At 40.7% G+C, this 26,757-nt stretch overlaps 1 protein-coding gene across 1 annotated transcript in view; it reads left to right on the top strand.

Annotated features, from left to right (window-relative positions):
- Positions 1 to 382: 382 nt before the first annotated feature.
- The window catches only part of Mob1b (MOB kinase activator 1B), a 32,784-nt gene continuing 6,409 nt past the window's right edge, over positions 383 to 26,757 (top strand). Inside the window, exons 1-4 of the mRNA NM_001108357.1 lie at positions 383 to 648; positions 21,225 to 21,391; positions 22,886 to 22,979; positions 25,173 to 25,306. Coding sequence (NP_001101827.1) covers positions 635 to 648; positions 21,225 to 21,391; positions 22,886 to 22,979; positions 25,173 to 25,306 — 409 coding nt within the window. The 5' untranslated portion in view covers positions 383 to 634. The remainder of the gene's footprint in view (positions 649 to 21,224; positions 21,392 to 22,885; positions 22,980 to 25,172; positions 25,307 to 26,757) is intronic.

The following is a 26,757-nucleotide window of genomic DNA, read 5'->3' as shown; positions in this document are numbered from 1 at the left end:
TGGTTAAATCCATATGGCCACGGATAATCAGCCTCCCTGCTACTCTGGACCTCAGTTCTCCTTGGCTCCCTCAGTTTCCCTAGCTCAGTTCGTGGGATGCTTGCCGAAATCAGAGCACAGAAAGCAAGTCCAGGGCCTTCCGCTGTCCTCTTTGATGGCGACTCCCTCCCTCTCTACTAGACCCAGGCGTCTTGGAATGGAGTCCACTTCCCCGCTAGGCTCCGAACACTGTGGAGCAGCTCCGGATGCCGGGCCGCGACCCCGGGCCACGTGCTTGGGCAAACCTGTGGCGGGTCAGCGTGGGAGGCCGAGGTGACCCGAAGGTGATCCCGAGGTGGGCGGGGCACCGGAGCTCGCTCTCGCGAGACTTCGTCGCGGGGGCGCGGAGCTGGCGGAGAGGACGCGGCGGGCGGCGCTTCCTCCACCGCTCGGTTTCCAGTCCGCCGAGCTAGCCGAATCCAGGTCTTCCATTTCCGCCCGCCGGTCCGCTGGCCGCTGGAAGTAGCGAAGCCGAAGAAGTCGCGGCCGCCCCGCCGCCGGCGCGCGTCCTCCTCCCGCCCTTGCTTTTCCTCTGATTCAGGCCCGCCGCCCCAAGCTTCGCTCTGCCGAGCCCGCAGCCCACGCCGCGGCCGACATGAGCTTCTTGTTGTAAGTAGCCCGGTCGCGCCGGCTTTGTTCCGCCGCCCCCTGGGCCCGACCTCCGAAGGCCCCGACCTCCATGTGCTGCCCGGCCCTGCCTTTTAGTCTTCCTGATGTTGCCCGGCCCTGCCTCTCTGTCCTGGTGTTGCCCGGCCCTGCCTCCCCGTCCTCCTGGTGTTGCCCGGCCCTGCCTCCCCGTCCTCCTGGTGTTGCCCGGCCCTGCCTCCCCGTCCTCCTGATGCTGTCCCGGGACCTGCCTCTCTGTCCTCCTGATGCTGTCCCGGGACCTGCCTCTCTGTCCTGGTGCTGTCAGGGGGCGGGGAGCGTGCTGCCTCCTTGCCCTCCTGTTCTGACGGGGTGCCCTGCCTCCCTATCCTTCTGGCGCTGAAGTGGGCCCTGCCTCCCCATCCTCCTGGTGCTGAAGGGGGCCCTGCCTCCCTGTTCTCCTGGTGCTGTCGGGCCTCTGCCTTCTCATCCTTCTGGTGCTGCTGTCTGGGCCGTGCTTCTCAGTCCTCTATGCTACCTGGGCCATGGACTCCAGCGTTCTTGTCTGCATTTCTCTACCCAGCTTGGTTTTCGCTTCTCTGCCCTGTTTGTTCTGTCTCTGTCTTTTTGTCTCTTTCTCTCGATATAGAAGTGTGTGTGTGTTTGCAAGCTCACCTCCCACATGTATGTACATCTGTGTATTTCCACGATTACCTCCACTCTCCTGACTGTCATCCAACGCTTGCCAGGTCTCTGGCTCAGTGCCAGCTGCCCATCGCTGTTTTCCGAGTCTCAAGCCTGGAAGATGGATTGTTCTTATCTGGCTACTTCAGACCCCTTTAACATCTTTGTCAGGTCTTAGGATTGAGAAACTGAGAGCCAAGTTCCATAGAGGTGATTTCAAAGCAGGGCTGCTTGAGGGCCTGGGACTTGAGCACCCTGCTTCTTGCAATGCTTTCTTGATTTGTAGAGGTCATATTTTTTCATTTACCTTCCAGATAGGACGTGGGTTATTAATGTGCCCAGGATTATTAATTCAGGTCCTGAACTGTAGTTCTCCAGTGGTTTGTGAGTTAATGCTCCAGCCTTGCAGTTAATGCTGGGCATCATTCTGCTCACCATGTATTTCAGACCAGTTTGAGGGAAACGTGGGGATCAAGGCACACAAATAAGACAGCAAGGGTTTAGAACTTCAGGTCCTTGAGGTTACACTGAAGAGTAACTCTTTTGAAAGCTTTCTCAGAGTCACCCAGGTCCTTGGAAAGCTAATTTAAAACCAAAATAAAAACAGACCCTCCAGGACTGTAATCCACCTCATAAATGCTACTTTATTGTTGTGGAGCAAACAATTCAGCCATGCCTTTCTCTTCAGATTTTCTTTCCTACCCCCATAGTTTTAGCCATTTCATGGTAGCACCCCTATTTTCACATGTTCATATTTAGGGTACCATTTCTTTTAGGGTTTTGGGGCAAAGCTGAACATGACAAAAGTCTCTCCCTGGACACATTTTTCTCCTAGGCACAGGGTCTGGCTTGTGTCAACCTGCCTGACAACATTTGAACTCAATAGTAAATTTATCCTGGCTGATCCTGAGTTTGTCAGGAGTAGAGGAGAGAAACCCGGTGGCCTATGTAGTAAGTTGTCTGTCTCATAGTTTACCTTTAGTCAGCATACCCAAGCCTCCCATGCTGAGTGTTCTGTATTCAAGAATGTAAAAGCTGTAAAATCGCAGCATGGATGGTTGGTGCTGACAGGCATGTGTCTTTTGGAACTCAGAAGCTAACATGGCTGACGTGTAGGAGGGCCATATTTGGCTGAAACCGGGTGATTGGGAAGGGGTCAGTGCTGCTTCCTGAATACAATGTAATAGTGTCCTGTTTTTATGTGCCGCTATATTAGGTGCAGACATGGGGTAGATTAGTTCATTTTTAACTGATGAATATTAGTTATGTAAGACTGTTGCTATAACTAATATGATCATTTAGATAGTTTGTACTATTTGGGGAACACTTTTTCTAGCAAGATCACAGATAGAAAGCTTTCTCAGGTAAGAATTGCCCTTAACATACTCTCAACACGTTTTACCTATTAGTTTAGCAAAACAAAAATGTTAATGTGGAGGGAGCCAGGCATGGTGGCACATGACTTTAATCCTAGCATTTTAGAGGCAGATTCAGGTGGATCTCTGAGTTCCAGGCCAGCCAGGTCTACTTAGAGAGTTCCAGGCCAACCAGGGCTAATAGTGAGACTCTGACTAAAAAAGAAACAAAAATTTAATCTGGCAATTTTTATTTGATAGTATATTATACAGGGGAAGCAGAGAAAGAAAAATTAAGAGTTAAGTATAGATATCCTCTGGTTCTTGAAACCTTTTTGGGAAGATTACTGTAAGAGGAAATGGGCTGGTGAGAGATAGGATAGGACAGGATGAGTCATCTGAGAAGGAAAGCTTTAGTGATCACAGACCCCACAACCTTACTGTGCTCTAGCACTAGCACAGACACCGAGTATACTTAGGCTAAGATAGACGCGCTTCCTGCCTAGTGGAGTTTATGTCTCCCTCAGTGACCACACGGATTAAATGTCAGTAAGTTAGTGTGGGAGAAGAAGAGACGTGCTGTGGAACAAAGGAAGGCAGGCTAAAGAACTCTTGCTCGGGACTGGAGGCAGGTTAAGGGCAGTCCTGGTAGGCACACAGCTCTCCAGAGTGATACTTTTGCATAACTTTTGTACAGATGCTCAGGGTAAATTTTACTTGCATTGTGTGAAAAGGCTGAGCTAAACTGGTTGTTTGTACATTGACCTCTGCGTATCTGCAGATTAATGTGAACTCCCAGATGGTGAGTATAGGAACTGGATAAACACTTCAATTGACTTCGTAGACCCAGTTCCTCAAATGCCTATACGGAGAGTCTGGGTGCTCCAGAGACAGTAGACCACGTATTAGTCATCTCTAATGGGCAGAGTGCACTCAGAAGGCCCCGAAGCCTAGGAAGCAGTTTGTTCTAGGTTGGTTTCCAGGAGGTTTATGAAAACAATTGGGTGCTATTTAGTGAAAGGTAAGCGTTCTCTAAGAAAGAAAGGAGGAAATAGTACATTTTACTTCTCAGCAAATGGGCTCTTCAAAGTTCACTATTTTACTAGAGAGACAAAAAACACAATTACCTACCAACTGAGGATTGTGGTCCCATCTTTGGAAAACAGATTTCTTTACTAAGGTTTTTGTGGTTGTTGGTGGTAGGTTCTCTCTCTCTATGTATAATTTATGTATGTAAAATGCAGAGGAATTAGAATAAAAGTGATTCTTGGTAATTAGTCATTAAAAACTATGTTGTGTTCTTTTTGTTTCTAGCATTTTAAGAGTCTTTTGAGAAGTAATGAAAAAATGAAAGTTATTTTCTGACTTAAGACTTTTGATAGAGTTAAAATAATGTAGTTAACTATGGTTAGGGAAATGAATGAATATTAGTCATTCTATTTCTATACAGGAGGAACCGAAGTGGTTTGGAAGTGGAAGGGAGAAAGGAAGGAACTATGTATTAGATACTGTTTGGATACCTTCCATCTTTCCATTGTAACAGTAACAGTGTAAGAAAAAAGACCCAGCCTTTTGTTTGTTTGCTTTTCTTTGTTTGTTTTGTTTTGTTTTGTTTCAAAAGAGGGTTTCTCTGTGTAGCCCTGGCTGTTCTGGAACTCCCTCTGTTGACCAGGCTGGCATGGACCTCAGAGATCCATCTGGGATTAAAGGTGTGCACCACCTCTGCCCTGCTGAGATCCAGAATTTTATTTCAGTTCACATTCATGTGTTTTTCTCTCTTGTCCTCTTTTCTGTGTCTAACCCACCATCCCTATTTTTCACTTTTAAGCAAATGCGTTAGCTGATTTTAGTCCATTACTATTTTCCTCTATCACAAGTTAATTAATAGCAAAATTGGTGAATTTTTAGTGTGAGCCAGGTACTGGGTACTTTAAAAGTTTATTCATTTTTATTTTATGTATGTTAATGTTTTGCTTGTCTTTTTGTGAACCATGCACATGGAGTGCCTTTGGAGGCCAGAAGAGGGCATTGGATCCCCTGAAACCAGAGTTACAGATGGATGGGTACTGTGAACTGAACGTGGGTTTTCTGGGAGACCTATAAGTGTACTTAGCTGCTGAACCATTTCTCCAGCCTGGGCACTCAGTACTTTAGAGAACTTAGTTAAATGACTATCAGGAATCTAACTTTTTAGATAGGGAAACTGGCACAAAAAACGTTATGTACTCAATATAAGGTATAATTGATTTGTCTGGATCTAGGGATATGATCCTATACTGTCTTGTAGGTAATTGATTCAATGACATGTTTATGTTTATATCTGTCCTCCCCCACCCCTCATGCTGGCCAGGGCTCCTGTTGGCTAAGAAGGTGTGCTATCAGTGATCTAATCCTTAGTTCATATAACATGTACTTTTTTTTTTAAAACATTTATTTATTATGAATACGTCATACAGCTTTCTGCCTGCATGTATGCCTGCAGGCCAGAAGAGGGCACCAGACCTGATTATAGATGGTTGTGAGCCACCATGTGGTTGCTGAGAATTGAACTCAGGACCTCTGGAAGAGCAGACAGTGCTCTTAACCTCTGAGCCATCTCTCCAGCCCTAACATGTACTTTTAAAAGATGGTTTTCAAGTCAAAGCTGTTTCCAGAATAGTCTCTGTTAGCAGGTAGTACTATGTTTGTACTGGTAGAGTCCTTTTCTAGGGCTTTGTCACTAACACAACAGGAAGACAAAGGAGAAACTTTAAAACAATATTATAACTCATTCTTACATTAGTATTAAATTAGTTTACTGGAGATATTACAAAACAAGAGAAGAAAGAAAACAATGATCGTCATGCTGGTCCATGTCTGTAATCTTCAGGAAGCAGGAGGACTCCAGTTTGAGACCAGCCTGTGATAGACACATAGTGAGACCTTGCCTCAAAAAGTCAGAGAATATAATTTACCACTAGAGCTTCCCAGATAACTATAGTTTGTATTTTTGGTATAACTTTGCAAGTATTTTCTGTCACATTATACAAACTGTAATTTGTCACCAATAAATAAATGATCCTTCCCATATGTAGACATGTCAGTTTCTTTGTGACGGTGCATATAGACTTTTGGGCCAGTGAAATGGCTCAGCTGGTCAAAGGGTATACATGCAAGCCTGATGGCCAGAGTTTGAGGGACCCACACAAGATCATGGTCCCCAAAACAGCCCCTTTATCAAATTAACCTTTCAGGGAATATTGCTGCCCATGTTCAAACTATAGCACTAATGAATGTAAGACTTTTTATAATATCTCTGATTCCATAGTAAGCTGTAAAATAATCAGAAAAAATTAATTAGAATTCTAGTAATTATTATAATAATTACATTTTATAACACTAATTACAAATTTCAGCTGTAAAATCTATCCTTTTGCTGAATTAACATTTTATTTTAGCCAGGCATGGTGCTGCAAGCCTTTAATCTCAGTACTTGGGAGGCAGAGGGAGGTGAATCACTGAGTTTGAGGCTAGCCTGGTTTGCAGAGTGATTTCTAGAACAGCCAAGGCTATACAGAGAAACCTTGTCTTAAAAACCAAAATCAAAAACTTTTCTTATTTTATAAGTTTTCTATCTTTAAAAAGACTATTCAAAGATTTTACAGATGTTCCTTACCTAGAGATCCTATCAGTAACTTTAACATCTCAGAGTAGCACACACACACACACACACACACACAGTGAGGTAGACACATATACACAGGTAGACACACACAGGTGGACAGACACACATGAACAGACACACACACACAGATAGGACACACATAGAGTTCTTTCAGTCCCCTGTAGTGTTGGAGATGAAACCCAGGGCTTGATCAAGAAGCTCAGTTGCTAGCCCCACAGTTTTTTTTTTTTTTTTTTTTTTTTTTTTTTTTTGTTCTTTTTTTTCGGAGCTGGGGACCGAACCCAGGGCCTTGCGCTTCCTAGGTAAGCGCTCTACCACTGAGCTAAATCCCCAGCCCCTAGCCCCACAGTTTTTTTAACTAAAATATTTCTTCAGTTTTCTTTCATGACCTTTACCCTTTGAGGCCATTTCTGTAGAATGTCCGTCACTTTTAGTTTCTCTGTTTTCTTATGCACATAGGTTATGTGTATGGGGTAGAAGTGTCACTGAAGTAGTGCTTGGTTTTTGTTTTTTATGGCATCTGATCACATTTGTCTAATACTGTGTATTTTGTCTATTACTGGTGTGTGGTGTCTCCCCCAACCCCCGCCCCCCAGATTTCTCTAGCCCTTGATGTCCTGGAACTTACTCTGTAGACCAGGCTAGCCTCATATTTAGAGATCTGCCTGCCTCTGCTTCCCAAGTGTGGTTGAAGGTGTGAGCCACCCTTATTATTACTGGTGGTCTTAATTTTGGTGTTTAAGTTGTCTACCAGGATCCTTCGCTGTTATTTTTCCTTTCTGTTCCTCCTTGTAATTAGTATTTTGTGTAAATATTCTGATTCTATGTAACTGGTTCTGTCCTCATTCTAGTTTTAACTCATTCCCTTTAGTGTCCTAGCTTGTGTATGTGTGTGTGTGTGCGTGTGTGTGCGCGCGCGCGCGCGCGTGCGTGTGTGTCCTAGCTTTTTATCTAAATTATTTTTATAATGATTTCAAGAGTTCTAATTCTCTCATCACCTACAAATTTATGTAGGGTTTAATGTAAGGAAACTTAGTTTGTATTAAGATAGGGATGTTTGGGGGCTGGAGAGATGGCTCAGAGGTTAGGAGCACTGACTGTTCTTCTAGAGGTCCTAGTTCAATCCCAGCAACCACATGGTGGCTCACAACCATCTATAATGGGATCCGATGCTGTCTTTTGGAGAGAGTGACGGTGTACTCACATACTTAAAATAAATAAATCTTAAAAAAAAAAAAGATAGGGATTTTGTTCCTTTAAAGTTGATAATTGAAGTGTGATCACCAGTGTGGAGCTGTATGCGTATTGGAAGGTAGGGCTGTGGAGTTAAGAGAGGCCTGAGCAGCCTTGCTTGTCCCTTTGCCCTTCAGCCCTATGAGGAGGCTGCTGCTGTTTTGGTTACTATGAAATTGTTCCTCCTTTACTCAGTCTAAGGTAATAAAAGGGCTGGGGTGTAACTTTGGAGTTTTCCACCTGGCCTCTTTGTGCACAGAAATAACAACTCTGAGCTTTAGTCATATCTGAATAAATGCATAGGCCATAAGCTTTGGCTTGTTCCTGGCTAGCCTGTTTGTAACTTATTTAACTTGTTTGTTCTATGTTATGTCTTCCACACAGCTAGTTACCTCTCCTCAGGTTAATGCAACTGTCTCCTCCAGAGTTTGGAATGAATCTCCCTCCAGAATCCTTTCTCTCTCCTGGATGTTCCACCTTCTAATTCTGCCTCAGCTCATTGGCCATAGGCTTTTTTTTTTTTTCCCTCTATACATTTCCCCCTTTTACTCCAAAAAAAGGTTCTTTATCTTACATAATAAATTATATACCGGGGGTTGGGGATTTAGCTCAGTGGTAGAGTGCTTGCCTATCAGGCGCAAGGCCCTGGGTTCGGTCCCCAGCTCTGAAAAAAAAAAAAAAAAAAGGAAAGTAGGGCTTACACCTAGTATTAATGCTGCTTCCTGTTGTGCTGGCAAGGGGTGTGAAATTATTGTGATGGTAAGTAAACGAAGAAAAGTCCAGAATTCTCAAAAAAAAAAAAACCAAAAAAACAAAAAAAAACCAAATAAATTATATACCATAAGAACACTTATGAAAACCATGAGGTAAAAACACTATGAAAACCATGAGGTAAGAATTAGATTCACAATGTCCAGTCTGTGTGTATTTGACAACTTTGGAAAAAAATGTTCTACTGTCTATCCTGTCTTGGTGAGTTAGAGTTCTGTACTTAGATCATTTTCTTTCAGAACTTGTATAGACCTTCACTGTGAAGCAGGAGTTGTGAAGCACTTGCCTACCTTGTCCTTACAAAGCTTGGCAGTTGACTTCCCTGTATTTCACTTGTCTATCCAGTTGGACAGCATATTGTCAGTCATTGAAGCAAGGGCAGTTTTTTGCTTAGTGGCCAACTTGTCACATTTGAAGCAAACTCTATGTGGAATTTCTTCAATGCTCATCATCTTCTTTGAAGAAAAATGGGGATGCTGCCAGGAGCAGACCGGTCTCATTGTCAAAAATGCCTTTTGTTTTATAAAACATCTTTAAGTGCCATTTCCTGTGGATCTGTGAGGATTTTGAAGACCATCTGTCTACCCATAGTATATCCAAATTGTTTGTTTCTAGCTATTATCTGTTCAACTTTGAAAACATCTTACTGTGGGCTGGAGAGGTGGCTCAGCAATTAAGAGCACTGAGGACCAGGGTTCAATTCCCAGCACCCACTTGACAGTTCACAACTGTATGCAACTCCAGTTCCAGAGGATCTGACACCCTCACACAGACATGCATGCAAGCAAAACACCAATATACAAATAAATAAATAAATAAATAAATAAATAAATAAATAAATAAATAAATCCTTTAAAAAAAAAGAAAACATCTTATTGTAATTAAATAGACTAGTATCTACTTAACAATGAGTTTGGTTGTCTGACTACTAACTTGCATTTCTTACTCATCCTGAACGGTTTGTAATAGCAGATTTCAAAAGAACTAGAACTTAATATTGCATAGGTACAATGCCTTAAATAGCTGAAACATAATACATAGTATGGTATAACAATATATAATTCTAAATCTTTATCAGTATACAAAGTCCATACTAATATAAACAATATAACTTTAATTTTGTATCAATATACAAAGATCTATAAGAATTATGGCTAGTTGTAGCTCTATTGTTTTCAGAGTAGATTCAATAAACTACCCTTTATTCCTATAACCCCCCCCCCAATACTAGATAGGAGAGAAGAAAGGATAGAGTCCCCCCTCATTGTGTTTCTTCCCTGTCCAAGACCACATAACAACTTGTAACCACCCCCTTAAACAACAGCAAACATCCATCATTGAATGATCCAAAACCATCCACCTCCACCTCTTGGGAATGGGGGTGCTGTTCTCTTGAAATTTTTTTCTGCTGCCTGGGGTTATCATTTTCTTTGAGTCCCTCCACTCCCAAATTTGGGATATTGGCCAGTTTTTTTTTTTTTTAAATTAGATATATTTCTTTACTTACATTTCAAATGTTATTCCCTTTCCCGGTTTCCTGTCCATAAGCCCCCCATCCCCTCCTCTCTCCATATGGGTATTCCCCCTATCCATCCACTTTACTGCCCCCCCCCCAATATTCCCCTGCACTGGGGGTCCAACCTTGGCAAGATCAAGGGCTTCCCCTTCCACTGGTGCTCCGACAAGGCTATTCTCTGCTACATATGCAGTTGGAGTCCTGGGTCAGTCCATGTATACTCTTTCGGAAGTGGTTTAGTCCATGAAAGCTCTGGTTGGTTGGCATTGTTGTTTTTAATGGGGTTTCAAGGTCCTTCACCTCTTTCAATACTTCCTCTAATTCCCCCCAAGGGGATCCTGTTCTCAGTTCGGTGCTAGCATTGCTGCTAGCATTGACCTCTGTATTGGACATGCTCTGGATGTATCTCTCAGGAGAGAGCTATATCCAGTCCCTTTCAGCATGCATTTTCTAGCTTCATCAATCTTACCTACTTTTGGTGACTGTATATATATGGGCCACATGTAGGGCAGGCTCTGAGTCACTGCTCTAAACTTTGCTTCCGCATCCCTTCCTATGGATATTTTTCCCCTTTTAAGAAGGATTGGCCAGTCTTAAGAAAGTTAGCTGTAACATTTGTTGTCCAGTCTCTGCATGCTGAGAAAGTTCAGGGCTTAATTGAAGTTCTTGCTGGAAAAATATGTGGTGCTGGATGATGTAGCTAGCCATTTGATGAGCCGGCTAATCAGGTGGTCTGAGTCTGGGTAGCAGGATGCTGGGATAAATATGCCTCAGCATCCAGCATCCTTCTAGCATCCTTGAGATGAATCTTTTCAGGGTTGCTATTTTGGTTATTTTTCTCTGGGAACATATAAACTTTTTACAGGTAATACACATTTCTGTAATGACATTATGTATGGAATGTGCAGTGTGCATAGTTTAGCTAAAGATAATTTTCTGTGCTTGTTTGAGCAAGTAAGGCATCTGTCTTTCTTTATAAGTTAGTTTGAATTATAACTGTAATATAAATTTCTATTTTTGCCATTTGAAAGGGTGGCATGATGATAAGTCTCGAGGATTCTGTAGCCAACAATATTTATTGGCTATCCATAGCTGAAGTTCTCACTGCAGACATTTTAACGTCTTAGGCAGCCTCAGAGTTGTTCCCAGGGAGAGGGATTAGCAAATCATGTTTGTGTGTAACACACACACACACACACACACACACACACACACACACACACATTCATGAATAAAGCTTAGGCCATAAATTTTGGCTTGTTCCCTGACTAGCTCATAACTTATATAACCTGTAAACATAAGATATTCTATGTTTTCTACATAGTTCGTTACCTCTTTTCAGGTTTATGTGACTCTAGAGTTTGGGGTGAATCTCCCTCCTGCCTGGCTCTTTCCCAGAACCCTCCCCTCCCCCTTCCCTCTTGGATCTCCCATCTCCTGTTTCTTGCGTCAGCTGATTGGCCATAGGCTTTCTTTTTAATTGGCAGGTGATGCTTCTGTATCGTTCACAAGAGATTCTCCTTACACTGGGGAGGTGGTCTGGTGGATCTGAGTCCAAGTCTCTAGCAGTCACCCCTGTAAAACCTAGCTCTGGGGGCGGGGAAGTATGGAGATGGCTGGGGCTCTCTGGCTACCCAGCCTAGGGGATGATGCTGAAAGTGATGTAATAGGACAACTGATCCTCCTGTGGTCTCTGCACGTGCACACCCACACACACTTGTGCTTGCTTGCATACACCATGTATACCCAAACATAAGACATTCTAGAAGGGGATGGCATCTTAATATTCTTCAGTCACTTAGGGTCTGAATCTGCTATTACTAACGGTGGTGGTGCTCAGATTGTCCCAGTTTTGGTTGCTGACAGTCCTGTTCATGCTAGTTTCTGTGTCCTTTTCACTTATGATCACCTCTTTTTTGAAATACATCTACACTTTTTTTTTTTAAGATTTATTTATTTATTTTATGTACAGCATTCTGCCTGCATATGTGACTGCAGGCCAGAAGAGGGCACCAGATCTCATTACAGATGGTTGTGAGCCACCATGTGGTTGCTGGGAATTGAACTCATGACCTCTGGAAGAGCAGTCAGTGCTCTTAACCACTGAGCCATCTCTCCAGCCCCACATCCACACTTTTTGACACAAGCTGTTCTGGGGTTACCTTACACTTCCTTTACCTCAGCTTTGGATCTGGCCAGTTCCCTGAGGGCTTTGATTCCATTCAGTGGAGAATAGTATTTAGAAAACAAAAATAGATGCCATATACACCTACTGCTATACATGTCTTGCTGTTCCTAAGTCATTTCCCTGGATACTGCTAGAACATAGATACCCATACAAATGCATGTCCATTAAAAACATCTGTATATATCTATGTATTATATGAGTTTGCAGCACTCAGGCCTGTAAAACAGGGTTCCTTCTAGCCTCCCCCGTTGTTCACTTTCTAAAAATCTGTCTTCCAGTTGTCCTCATTTACTTATTTGCTACCTAGTGGGGTTTTGTTTCTGTTTTGACTTGTCTTAGTTACTTCCTGTGGCCTGGCACCAGGTATTGTGCAGCTGCCCCAGGTGATTGCCCCGTACCCTTGTGAGCGCCTATGGTAGATATCTAAGGAATGAAAGCAGTGTGAGATTCCATAAGTATGGTATTTGTGCATCTAGGTAATGAAGTTTGTGTTTAGTAACAATTCTCAGGAAATACTGGGGGAACTAAAGATTCTGGGTTTATAAAAAGTTTCATTCCATAAATTATAGTTAGGTACAACAATGATATGAATATTGCAGCATTTTGATAGCTGTTGGAGGCTTATTTTTTTTTTAACAATTTTCAGCATTTCCAATAAATAATAGATAATTTCTGTACTTTTATTATATTATGTATTAATGGTACTCTGGTTTTTCTGAGATTGGAAACTAAGAGCAAGACTTTGAAGGAAAGTAAATGTATGGCATTATTTGGAAAATCTCATAGGTAAATAGCCTTATTGCTAGTTTTTGTATTGTTGTTGTTGTTATTATTATTATTATTATACATTATTTTGTTTTGTAATTCAGAGGTCCTGGAGTTTACTATGAAGCCTAGGTTAGGTTCAAACTTGTAGATGTATGCCACCTCACCCAGCTTCTTTACTTTTAAGATTTACATATTTGCATGCTGGCGTTTTGGTTGTAAGTATGTATGTGCAACTTGTATGAGGCAGTGCTCATAAGTCAGAAAGGACATCAGATCCCGGCCCTGAAGTCACTGATGGTTGTGAGCTGCCTAATAGTTTGCTGGGAATCAACCATGAGCTCTTTGGAAATAAGTGCTCTTACCCAACCAGGAGCTCACTTTCCTCAGCCTTGTACTGCTGTTTCTAAGAGAAGGTTAAATAATCTTCTGCTGTTACTTGTTTGAACTGTCTGCCCAAGTTCTTTTCCTTAATTTGAAACTATTAGATATTATGTTTTTATGTATATGTTCTTTACAGTCTTTGTGGAAGTAGAGTAGCAAGGTAAAGCCATAGCAGTGTAAAAAAAAGAATAAGTAGAAATGGTAGGGGTAAAAGTGTTGAAAGACATTTTTCTGTTATATTGGTATTTTACTTTAGGTAAGAAAATACCAGCCAGTCATGTACCCTTAGGAGAGAATGACTTGAGCCCAGGAATCAGTGATCAGCCTGGACAGCATAGAAGATAGAGTGGGGTTTTTGTTTGTTGTTTGTTTGCACCCCCGCTCCCGTACATATGCTAACATTTTGAGACAGGGTTTCTTTATGTAGCCCTGGCTGTTCTGGAACTCGCTCTGTAGACCATGCAGGCTTAGAACTCACTGGGCTACAGAGATCCATCTGCTTCTGCCTCAAGTGCTGGGATTAAAGGTGTGTACTACCACCACCCAGTAAGACCAGTCTTAAAGCACAGAGAACTACAACAAAGCCACTCATGGTTTTGGCTAATAAATCTCCTTCAGGAATCCTGAACAGTCAAGCAATAGACCTCAAAATAATTTTCAAAATGTATAGTTTGCTCTTCTCTGACTAAAAAGTGCTAAGAGTCTAGAATAACAGAGCAAATTGAGTTTTTGGTGAAGAAGGGATAGTGGAAATGGAGTTAGTCTTGTGAGTAGAGACTATTACCACAGGATGCTTTTAACAACTATTTCAGGAGTAAATCTAATGCTGTGGCAAAGAAATTCTCTTAAGAACATGAAGGTCATGTTTTTGCTTATTGCTATAAAATAGATACAAATTGTTCCTTTCAAAAAAAATTGCCCCTTTCATGAAGGTGATAGTATAATATCTTTGCTATTCCTAAATCTATTGAGTAGGTACATTTAATGCACGTGTACTTATTGGGGGGGGGCACCTGGTATGGAAACCAGAGGTTGACTTTTTGTGTCATTCTCAGTCATGTTGCTCAGTTTCTTAGTAACTGTATTGTTGAGTTTAATTCTTTTATGGTATTGGTTTTCTTGAAGTATTTGGTGATTTAGGGGTTGTCTTAGAGTTTTATTGCTATGAAGCGGTACCATGACCAATGCCACTCTTATGAAGGCAAACATTTCATTGGGGCTAGCTTATAGTTTGAGAAGTTTAGTCCATTATCACCATGGTGGGAAGTATGGCAGCATGCAAGTGGATGTGGTGCTTGAGGAGCCGAGAACTCTACATCTTGGTCCTGAGGCAGTCAGTAAGAGATTATCTTCTGCACTGAGCAGAGCCTGAGCATAGGAGACCTCACCTGTGTAGGAGCCTGCCTGCACAGTGACACACTTCCTCCAACAAGACCTCACCTCCTGATGGTGCCACTCCTGTCTAAGCTTTCACACACAGTGAGTCTTTGGCAGCCATTCTTAGTGCAACAAAGGTGTTGTCTCTTTCTTTGAGTTTGATAATTTGGATGGTTTGATTTTTTTAGTGAATGCAGTCTTTTACAGGAGCTTTCCTGTGGTAATAGTAGGAGATGAACAGATACATGCATGCATGTGGAAACTAGACTTTGGGTATGTTCCTCAAGCACATACTATTCTTTGAGGCAGATTCCTACTGAATTTGGAGCTCATTGATATGAACTCTAGGGATTCTCTTGCCTCTTAAGTCTAGAATTATAATATAGGTATGCAACCCCTTCTCTCCCTTTTTTTAAAATAGGGGAACTAGATACTGAATTCAGGTCCTGAAATTTGTGTAGCAGACACTTTACCAATTGAGCTGTCTTTCTAGCCCTGAGCGCATCAATTTTTTTTCTTTTCTTTTTTTTTTTTCCAGAGCTGGGGACTGAACCCAGGGCCTTGTGCTTGCTAGGCAAGCACTCTACCACTGAGCTAAATCCCCAACCCCCCAATTTTTTATTCTTATCAAAAATCCTCAATTTCTGGTCTGCTGAAAGTGTTCTTTCTTGTTTTCCAGCCATGTTAATTTCCTAACCTTTCCTACAGTAACAATAATAGCAATATTACTTATCAATAACAACAAGTTTAGGCAAACTATAGCAGATATGCAGATATGTTTGTACATATTACCATCCTTTTAAAAGTCAAGATGATCTTTTGTACAAAGAGATATTTGTTTTATGTGTGCCTGAGGCTGTGTATGTGCATGTCTATGCAGGAACCCATTTGGTTAGAAAGATGTTGACTGCTCTGGAACTGGAGTTACAGACTGTTAGCCGCAGTGTGGATGGTCAGACTGGGATTAATAACAATAAGTGTCCTAAACTGCCGGGCCATCTCTCCAGCTCCAACGTGATGTTTTTGATGTTGGCTTTTATCTTTGAGCTTTTTTCCTAGAGCACATTCTCTTTTGACAGTTTCAGACACGTAGGAGCCTTTCTAGAAGCATGAGTCTGTTTGCAGATTTTAAGGAGAAATAAAACTTTTCAGTATTATCTCACTATTAAGCATTTTCACTTTTGGCCCAGGTTTTGATTTTCTTTTCTGGCAGAGTGTGGTGTTGAGTACTTTTGTTAGATATGTGAGGAAAGGAGGCATAATTAGGTTGGGATTGGTTTTTTTTCTTTGTTTTTTCTAGATAGGGTTTTTCTGTAACACTGGCTGTCTTTGAACTTGCTTTGTAGATCAGGCTGCTCTTGAACCCAGAGATTCTCTTGCCTCTGTCTCCTGAGTGCTGGGACTGAAGGTTTATTACCAAGTAAAGATACTGCTCTTAAAATATACCTTCTATACTTCTTCATCGTAAATAACCTTGTATCATTTATTGAATGGCTCTACTAAAGTGTGATTATAAAAGGAAATTGCTAGAAATAATTGTGCAGAAAGGCACTGAGTAGTAAGAGGATTGGGTAAGGGAACTCAACTCTGGTGCTGAGGAGTGAACGCAGGCCCTGGTGATGTCAGATACAGGCTCCACTCTACTCTTTCTTTGGTCCCCAAAATGGACTTTAGAAATTTCAACCTGGGCTCTTTATTTTATAACTTTTGTGATTTTGGGCAAATTATGTAAACATTTTAAGACTCAAATTTATATTATAAAATATGAAATTGGCACTGTATATGAGAGTTATAAAGACTGAACTAGTACATGTAAAATATTTAGTCACAAAGCTTGTGAGGAGGTTTTAGTTACTGTTAATCTTTACCATTACTATCCTGTTTAGGAGTTCCCAGCCTGAGGCTGAGTAGAACTATTAACCAAGTCATATGGAGGAGGTCCTTATAGGAATGCCAGTTTTGTACTTAAAACAGAGCAAAGAAAACTTTTAGTAAGTAGAATACTTCCTTGGGGTTCAGAAATAAGACAGACCTTGTTATTGTGACTGTACACTAAGGGAGCTAAAACAGTAATGCGAAGATATTTCAAGGTAATATATTATTGAGTTCTGGATTTTCCATTTAAAAGTCTTTGTGGTCAGAGTAAATCATTTCACCTTGAAGAAATGAGACTGCTGATATTAATTGATGATGGTTAATTGGCTTCTGATTTTCTATAAAATGGCACATCTTTGGTGTCAAAATATACAGGTATCTTCTTGTTCACTGCAGTAGCTCCTGGTTTGATCTCCCTGTAAGGATCTTCCCCTTACTTCTCCTATCTTCAGCCTTAAGAGTCCAATGTAGAAAAAATTCAACTTTGTTAATTGTTGAGCAGCAAATGTTGAAATGAAAGGTTATGATAGCAAAAATGGCTTGTGGGAAACAACATAGGTGTCCCTTTGAGAGCTAATACATTCTTTATGATCTCAAGAGACAGAAGATGATGCTGGAACTTTAAAAAGGGAGATCAGAAGGTGCAGGTGTGCTCAGCTCAGATGGAGTGTTTAGACAAACTGCACCGCCGTGCTCGACAGCTGGGTTCAGGAAAAGCAGTCCTGAATACTCTGCGTGTTTATTTGACAGTAATAGCCTCAGAGAAGTAGTGTGAACTATTAACATAATGCCCCTTGTTAGTACCTTGTTAGTACCTGTGTTGTTAAGGGTCTAAATTCTCTGTAGGTATGGTGCTGTGATGGGAACTAAAAACAGGGATTTTCAGTCAAAGACTTGCTCTTCTACTAGAGTGTTAATTAGATTTTCGAAGAGTGTAACTTGTTTGTGGGGAAAAAAAAGCACTATAAAATTCAATACTTACATATGTTCTATGGCACAGCCATCCTAAGAAATGTTTCATGTACACATTGAATCCTGTTACACTGTTACTTGCAGAAGCAAGAGTGGGAAAGAACCTAAGTCAGTAGATAGCTGATGAAGTTGTTTGTTGTCTGTCCATTGACGCTTCAGAAGGAATCCCTTAACACACAGGACCCACCTGGACTTTGAAAGTTTGAATTACTTGAGGATTGGAAACAGAGAGCAGAGTGTTAACCAGGCAATGGCATACACCTTTAATCTCTGTGCTCAGGAGGCAGCGGAACGTTGGTCTCTGAGTTCAAGGCCAGTGTAGGCCACAAGTGAATCCCAGTGTAGCCATGGCTACAAAGAGAAATCCTGTCTCGAGTAGTAAAAACACCCCCCCCCCCCCAGAGAGAGAGAGAGAGAGAGAGAGAGAGAGAGAGAGAGAGAGAGAGAGAGAGAGAGCGAGCGCGTGAGCACATGAAAGTGATTTGCAGAGAGCTAAAAAACATATCCTCTCTAAATTGTATTTTTTTTTTAAATAAGTCATTTTCTAGAGTCTGGAAAAAAAAAAACAAAAAAGTTTTGGTTTGTTTTTAAGTGTGTGTGTGTTTTGCCTGTATTTGTATCTATGTACCACTTGTGCTTGGTGTGTGTGGAGGCCAGAAGAAGGCGTCTGATTCCTTGGATCTGGAATTACAGACCTGGGTGTCAGTGCTGGGAAGTGAACCTGGGTCGTCTGCAGGAGCGCTCAGTGCTCATAATTACTGGACTATCCCTCAAACCCCAAGTTGTGGTTTCTGAAGGGCCAGAAGAAGAAACTGGCAACTGAGGAGACAGGAACTTGTTCTGAGAGCACTTTAGCTGTGGTGCGGGTGAGCATGGGAGTGCGCACAGATGCAAGCAGAGTGCACTGTGTATGACTGTCTCTGAACCATGTATGCAAACAGTTGTTTGCACACTAAGGCTGTGCTTTCCCCATGTAGTCTAGGCAGCTGAGGATCAGGTTGGGGTTTGACTCTAGCTCATGGTGGCCTTTGGATCACCATGTCTTTCTTTATTACTATGAGTTATTTAAGTTCAGGAAAAGGAAAGACAGTGAAGCCTGCTAACAGTGAATTGCATAGTACTTTACAGTTTCAAAAGCCTTTTCCCATATGGCTTTATATTGTTCCATGACACAGAATTGGTGGTACTTTGTAATATCAGGCCTTTATAATTGAAGAAAGAAAACAACTACAAAATTCAGGCTCTGAGAATTTGCCTGAGAAAATAGCTAATAAATTGATGGTGTTGAGCTACAAAATGAAGTCCTAGGGCACAGGAAGCTGAACCTTAGGCAGAAGTAAGCTAGAATGACATCATGTTTCAAAAAAACCAAATTAGTACAAAAACACAATAACTAACATATGTGAAAGCTGATATTCTGTAACATCAAAACCAGATTCTTTTTTCTAATGAAGTGTAAGATTTTATGTAGTAGATTTTAGTTTGGTGAAAATCAGCTCTTAGAAGAGACTGATCCATAGAGAACCTCCTGAAGGAAGAGAGGTGTGGTTGGCAGATGGCTTTGAGTTGCCAATGAGACCCAGACACTCCTATTGAGACAACCCTTGTCAGAGCTGTCCATCTGGTTTATTCTAACTTGTATTGATCTGAGCCAAGTGCTTAAGGAGAGTGTAATGGGCTGCCTCAGTACTTGACCTACAGGAGTTCTGAGGAGAGCTGTTTTCATACTCAATCAACAGAGAGATTAGGGAGAATACCCTCTTGTAAAGTATAGTGGTGAAGTATATTACTGACACTAAATTTCCACGAGAAGACCCAGGGATGTAACTCAGTGGTCCAACACTTACCTCAGCTTTGTGGGAAACCCTGAGAAAAACAATGATGAAGAAACAATGAGGCAAAAAGGAAGAAATGAAATAAACATTGAGTTTGAAAACTATATATATATATTTAAATATATTTTATATAATATAAAATTATATTATAAAATTATGTAACATTAAATACATAATTTTAGAGCTGTTTGGAGAGGGTTTTTTGGGTGGAGGGTGTCTTTCAAGACAGGGTTTTCCTGTGTGTAGCCCTTGCTGTCCTGGAACTCACTCTGTAGACCAGCCTGGCCTTGAATTCACAGAGATCCACCTGCTTCTGCCTCCCAAGTGCTGGGATAAAGGTGTGTGGTTAGAGATTTTGGTGTTTAATGCATTCAACTGAAGAAAAGAATAAATGCTTCAGTGTGTTCTACACCTTGTGAGAGCATTGGGAGGCCACTGAGTGGTTCTCAGAGGAGAAGTGACATCTACTTATTAATGTTTTAAAAGAGATCCCTTAGCTGAGTAAAGACAGGAGGAAGATGTGTTCAGAGTTGAGAACTACGAATTTAATTTTAATTAAACACTCAAGAGACAACATTTAAATGAGAATGTCAGTAGAATAATAGCACTACTTGAGTTGGGTGTTTGGGCTGGTTGGTAGACTTTTAGCTTACTTCAGGTTCCTTGGTGGTTCTAATGTACAGGTAGGGTCAAGAGCACAGCCGTACCTTGGGGAAAGAGGGAAGGGATGTGGAGTTTAAACTTCAGAGAAAGGGTTGAGGATTGAAAAGCCATGGGACCCATAATGTTTTATTGCTCTGTGTTCTCTTAAGGTTTCTGTTTTCATCTTCATATATTCAAGTGGCTGAATGTTTTTTGTTTGTTTGCTTTTGTGGTGAGGTTTCTCTCTGTAGTCTTGGCTATTCTAGAACTCACTGTATAACCAGGCTAACCTTGAACTCTGAGAGATCCACCTACCTCTGCTTCCTGAGAGATAAGCTTCCTGAGGCCTAAAGTTGTCCACCACTGCACTCTGCTGTTAATCTTTTAAAACTGCTTCTAAAAACACGCACGCATGCACGCACGCTTGTTCCTTTGTATCCACTAGTGATTGGGTTCAGGATCCTGCAAAGATTATAAAGTTGTTATAGAATGTTAGGATTGTTGCATATATACCATATTTACCTTCTTAGGACTTTTAAACTCATGCTTTGTTTACTCCCAAACTGTTATACTGTTATACTCTGTTTAGGATAACAGCAGAACATTGTATATGTTTGAAAAGACATATTTCCCCAAGTATTTTCAGTTTTTGTTTGATTAGCTCTACAAATGTTCACTCATGGAGGACTGACTGTCTTATGTGTATGTTACGTATACTACATTACATGTATATGTATATATTCTGAAATTTGAGCACCTCAGTCATACTAACTACCTGTTTACCCAGAATTCCTTCTGCATTAAGGTTGATTGCAAATGCTTCCCATAATTGGGTAGAGAAACATTGAGCTTCTTTTCCCCTTGCTCCTGGATTTTTGTATCTTATTGATATAAAGTGTGTCTGCATCATATACTTTTATGTATTAAAATGAAAAATAGGGTTGAATAAAAGGTAAAATTACTAATATTTATTATGGTAGTACTTTTTTTTTTGTTTTCATAGATTACAGTTGGGTCGTTTTCATTGATTATAGTTCCAGAATGGTTGGTTTATTGTGGAGAGCTGGATTAGTTACAGCTTAAAGTTCTTTTTCTCCTCCTGAGTTAAATTAGAGAATGTAGAGGAAGTTTGTATAGATTTTAGGTAGATGACATAGTCATTACAGTAACTGTGTTACTAATAGGATTAATGTAGCTAGTATAGTTTATGTTTGGGGGCTAAAAGGGTAATTTCTATTAACTTTTAGATATTTAAGATGACTTAGTAATAAAATGTAGACTCCATTGATAGTATGTATTTAAATAATCAGTACTTCCTTCCCCTCTTTTTTATTCATAGTGGTAGTCGCTCTTCTAAAACTTTTAAACCAAAGAAGAACATACCAGAGGGGTCTCACCAGTATGAGCTCTTAAAACATGCAGAAGCCACACTGGGCAGTGGCAACCTGCGGATGGCCGTTATGCTTCCTGAGGGAGAGGATCTGAATGAGTGGGTTGCAGTTAACAGTAAGTTGCCCTTTTGTTTTTCAGCAGACTCTGAATTGGGCCATTGACCTCTTTAGGTGAATGTTGAGGTACTGTCTATTCTATGATCTATTTAGTCTGATAACACTATATAGTGATGATGAAATAGTCTGACATCACAATACGATGATGATGACACAGTCCAGCTTTGATCTTTATATGACTAAGTTCCTGAACATGAAATTTTATGAAATGTCAGTAGAACTGTGCTATCACTATTTTTGAATTATGTGATTAATTATTATTATGTGATTATAGTTTTGGCCTAAGACACTTGTTAGAAATAAAATGTTTTTGTTTTTTGTTTTTCATTTTATTGGTGAGAACCATGTTAACTATAAGGAGATTTTTGTGACATTTCAAGGATAGTGAGAATACATTTCCAATGTTTGTGTACATTATTACAAGGTCTCACTGTGTAGCCCTGACTGCTTTAGAATCACTATGTAGATTATGATGGTCTTCAATTTAGAGAGAGTCATCTGCCTCCCAGGCGCCGGGATTCAATGGGTGTGCTAGCATGCCCTGCCCTGCCCTGTCCTGTCCTGCCCTGCCCTGCCCTGCCCTGCCCTGCCCTGCCCTGCCCTGCCCTGCCCTTCCTGTCCCCTTCTGTTCCCTCCTGTTTGCTGCTCCTTTTTCTTCTTCCTTTTGGCATTGTTTGTGCTTTTGTACCTTTGAGAGCTCATTAATTAATTAATTTATTTAAAGTTTTTATACTTGTTTGTATGTGTGCACACACAAATATGTGGAGGTCAGAAGACAGTTTCTCTCTCTACCATGTGGGTCCTGGAGATCAAATTCAGGTTGTCAGGCTTGGTGGAAAGCACTCTTGCCCACTGAGTTTTTGTATGAATATACCGCCATATTTTGCCAGCATGCATATATTAAGAAATATCACGAATGGCTTTGTAGAACCCTGTATTGCAGAACACAGAACATTGTTTCAGTATAGAAGCAGATAATTACTTTCTGTCTCAGTTGCTGGACCTGAGTGTCTGTTGTCTAGAATAGCACAGTCCTCTTATGGCCTCTGCATTGCACACACAGACATTTACAGGGTCTTGGCTTTTTGTATTTTGAAGTAAGTTTTCCAATGGTGGTGGTGGCCACGGCTTTGGAATGCAACCCATCGTCATTCAAGCTTGTTGTTTCACTATTACCAATGTTTTCCATAGAATTATATGGTTATCTTGAAACTTTTTTGTGAGGGGTAATTTTAAATTGTTACATTTTCTGGTTTGTTGTCTTTTCTTATAAAGTTCTTTGATTCATACATTTTCTTGCTCTCTAATACAAGCTCCTAATGGTCAGCAGTTGAGACTTTGGTGGGAGCTTTCCTGATCACACCTGTTTTTGTAGGAAAAATAACTGGAATTCTGCTTGAATAGAGCCATTAATTATTATTATAATTGTTTTTACTATTTAAATTATTTTTTTACTATTTAAATTTACTTATGATGGACATTTGCTTTGCAGCTGTGGATTTTTTCAATCAAATCAATATGCTTTATGGAACTATCACAGACTTCTGTACAGAGGAGAGCTGTCCGGTGATGTCAGCTGGACCAAAGTAAGGCATGCTTCTGACCAGTTTCTCTTATCACGGTCACCAGCTCTCAGATGAGAAGAAGGTGTCCAGCCATGCTTTCTCTAGGTTCTGGCAGCTGCCTCAGCGGCGTCCCTGTCACTGATGCGCTTGTTACCACTGTGCCTGCCTTCCAGCTACTTCCTGCCTTTCTCTCCTTACACTGGATCTTTTTCCATTTCCTTGACCAGCTTTCTGGAAACTCCTTGCCAGTCATTCTGTTTCTTCTGAAAAGTCACCTCATTTGTCGTCGGACATTTCCTTCTCTTTTTTCTTTTTATCTTATGTTAATATTTTAAAATGTCTCACCCTTGTTAAAGGCCCGTGTTGAACATTTCTTTCCCTTTGGAGCTGCTTAGGATTCTTCAATATAAATGTGCTCTTTAAAAAGATTATTGTCAATTTGTGTGTGTCTGTCTGTGTGTGTGTGTGTGTGTGTGTGTGTGTGTACGTGGTACGTGAGTGCATGCCCACAGTGGCCAGAGACACCTGATCTGGAGCTGCTTGAATTTGGAGCCTGTCTTGGGTCCTCTGAAAGCATAGACCGACTGCTCCAAACAGCTGAGGCGTCTCTCCAGCCCTAGTGCTGTCACTTTTTATTATGACTCCATTTTTCACTGAGTCGTGTTTACACTGTGTGTGTGTACACATGTGCTCAGGATCAAATCTGGGACTTCAGGTGTGCCACTCAGTTCTTTTAAATCTTTTAAATCTGTCTTGGTTCAAAGATAGCACTTACCACCTCCTCAACAATCAATATTGGTTGAGCCAATGCCCTTTTGAAATTGGCTTTTACCATTACTACTAATAAAGGCTGCTATTTACTTAGTGATTTGTAAATACATATTCTACTTCATATTCTAACATTCACCAGAAAAATACTGACCCGTATATTATCATGAGCATAAGGAATTTAGTCGGCTGATCAAAGAACTTGCAGCAGAGATGTGGGAGCAAAGGAAAGGTGTGTTACTCTCTTAGAAGGAGGTAAATCACACACTGGCTGTTCTCTGTAGAAGAGCAGAGAGCTGTGTTTGGTCTCCACTGCTTTCTTGCCCACAGAGAGGAGTTTTCCCACATTGTATTTCCCTGCTTCCTTTAGCTCTGCCTTCTTGAAAAAAGCAGATTCCTCTGTAGCACATTGCCTGCCCACTTGCTCCTCTCTTTGTCTTTTTGGGCATCTTTTCTACTAATCTTGTTTTTTAGAGCACACTTCATTTTAGTGTTTCTTGTTTTGACCTTGTATTTCTCATGTGATAGTTACATATTAAATGTTTATTAAAGGGGGCTGGAGAGATGGCTCAGTGGTTAAGAGCACCGACTGCTCTTCCAGAGGTCCTGAGTTCAAATCCCAGCAACCACATGGTGGCTCACAACCATCTGTAATGAGATCTGGTACCCTCTTCTGGTGTGTCAGAAGACAGCTACAGTGTACTCATATTTATAAATAAATAAATCTTTACAAGAATATCTTTAAAAAAATGTTTATTAAACCAAAGGGTAACGTTAATGTTCAAAACATGAGCATTTTTGACTCTCCAGCTTCTTTTAAGGGTATGTGAAGGGTTCCTTATCAAATGTACTAAACTACTGAGCCTTTCTTATTTACATTAGTTTTACTTTGAATTTTCTGTCATTTTTTCTTACTTAATCCCAGATTTAAGGAATTTTGCTGCATTTTATATAAGGAGGGAAAGCTTCAAGTTCAATGATAGACATCATAGGACATTGAAGCAAGTTCTCCCACTTTGGCAATGTATTTTATACCCTGTATTAGCGAAAGCACTTAAGGAAAATTCAGAGGCTGCTCGTGGTGGCCTGTGCTTTAACCCCAGCACTTGGGAAGCAGAGACAGGTAAATCTCTGAGTTTACCTGTCTGGTAACAGAGTGAGCCAGCCTGGTCTACAGAGTGAGAGATTGTTTTTAAAAAAAAAAGGAAAAGAAAAGAGAAAGAAAGGAAAAGATAGAAAACTAGGCAGATGAGGAAAACATCTAAGTAGAAGATAAGTTTGATTTGATCTCTTTAGGTTGGATTGTGGTAAATGCAAAACAGACTACTGTTGATTTGGAAATACATTCTTACCTGAAAGATCATTTAAAACATGTTAGTGTATATATTTATAATATGCATATGTGTACATTTATACCTCTTATCTGATGTAATCTTTCTATTGCAGATATGAGTATCACTGGGCAGATGGAACAAACATAAAAAAGCCCATCAAGTGTTCTGCACCGAAGTATATTGATTACCTGATGACATGGGTTCAGGACCAGCTGGATGATGAGACATTATTTCCATCAAAAATTGGTAAAAGTATTTTATGTAATTGAGATAAACATGGTGTATTTGAATTTATGTTTCTACAATGGTTCTTTCCTATCCTGCCCTACCCCTTTGAGCAGTTTCTTGGGATTGCTTTGATGAAGTAGTTTATGAAGAGGCACGGGAGCTTGCTAGGCAGTTATGACATAAGCAAGCTGTTTTGTGTAAATTGATTTTTTTTTCACCCTTGCATCTAGTGGTCTTTTTTTTTTTTTTTTTTAAATATTTTATAAATGTGTACACGTACCTGTCTTCAGATAGCAGAAGAGGGCATCGGATCCCATTACAGATGGTTGTGAGCCACCATGTGGTTGCTGGGAATTGAACTCAGGTCCTCTGGAAGAGCAGTCAGTGCTCTACCGTTGAGCCATCTCTCCAGCCCCTGCACCTGGTGTTTTAATTGAAAGGGTAGACAATAGAAAATAAGTGATTTCCTTCTTGACTTAATTTATTATTTGCTAAAATTTTTGTGATATTTCAGATTAAAATATTGCTGACATTATTTCTAATAAAAGAAGGCCTTTTGAGTGTGTTTGGGTGTGTTTGAGCCCGATGCCCTTGACATGTTTTTTTGTGCAGCCCTGTCTGTCCTAGAAACTGCTTTGTAAACTAGGTTGACCTCAAACTCAGAGATCCGACTGCCTCCGCCTCCTGAGTGCTGAGATTAAAAGTGTGCACCACCAACACCAGCTCCTTTCTTTCCCTTTTAAAAAAGAATTGTAAACATCTAGTAATTTTCATTTTTAGTAGAAAGTTTGAGATGGCAACTTAACTACTGTTCTGGGAGCCATAGCAGATTACCACATCAATCAAAATACTTCTAATTGTATGCATTTCAAGAGTGTTCTTGGGTCCTTGTTTACACTACATTTATTTTATTTTATTTTATTTTTTTGGTTCTTTTTTTTCGGAGCTGGGGACCGAACCCAGGGCCTTGCGCTTCCTAGGTAAGCGCTCTACCACTGAGCTAAATCCCCAGCCCCTACACTACATTTATTAAGGATACCTCTGTATTTTAAGTGATAAACAGGTGAGTTTGTGCTATAGGAAGGTAATAAAATCTGGCCTATCTTATAGAAAAAAAAGAGTGGATAATTAGATAGCTAGTGATACCTACCCTATTCATGTTAATTTTCTTTCTTCCCAAACTTTATGGCTTATATCTAATTTTTTTTTCTTTTCTTTTCTTTTTTTTTTTTTTTTGGAGCTGGGGACCGAACCCAGGGCCTTGTGCTTGCTAGGCAAGCGCTCTACCATTGAGCTAAATCCCCTCCCCTTATATCTAATTTTATACGTATGATAAAGAAGTGATTTTTACGGCTTATAAACTTATTCTTAAAGATTTTATAGTGTTCTTTTGTTTTGAGATAGGGTCTTTCTTTGTAGCTCAGACTGGCATCAAGCCAGTGGCAATCCTGGCTGATCCTCCTGAGTGT

This window comes from Rattus norvegicus, chromosome 14 (assembly GCF_036323735.1).
Source record: "Rattus norvegicus strain BN/NHsdMcwi chromosome 14, GRCr8, whole genome shotgun sequence".
Classification (NCBI taxonomy): domain Eukaryota; kingdom Metazoa; phylum Chordata; class Mammalia; order Rodentia; family Muridae; genus Rattus; species Rattus norvegicus.
The sequence above is the reverse complement of the archived record's forward strand: the minus strand, read 5'-3'. Positions and strand labels throughout refer to the sequence as shown.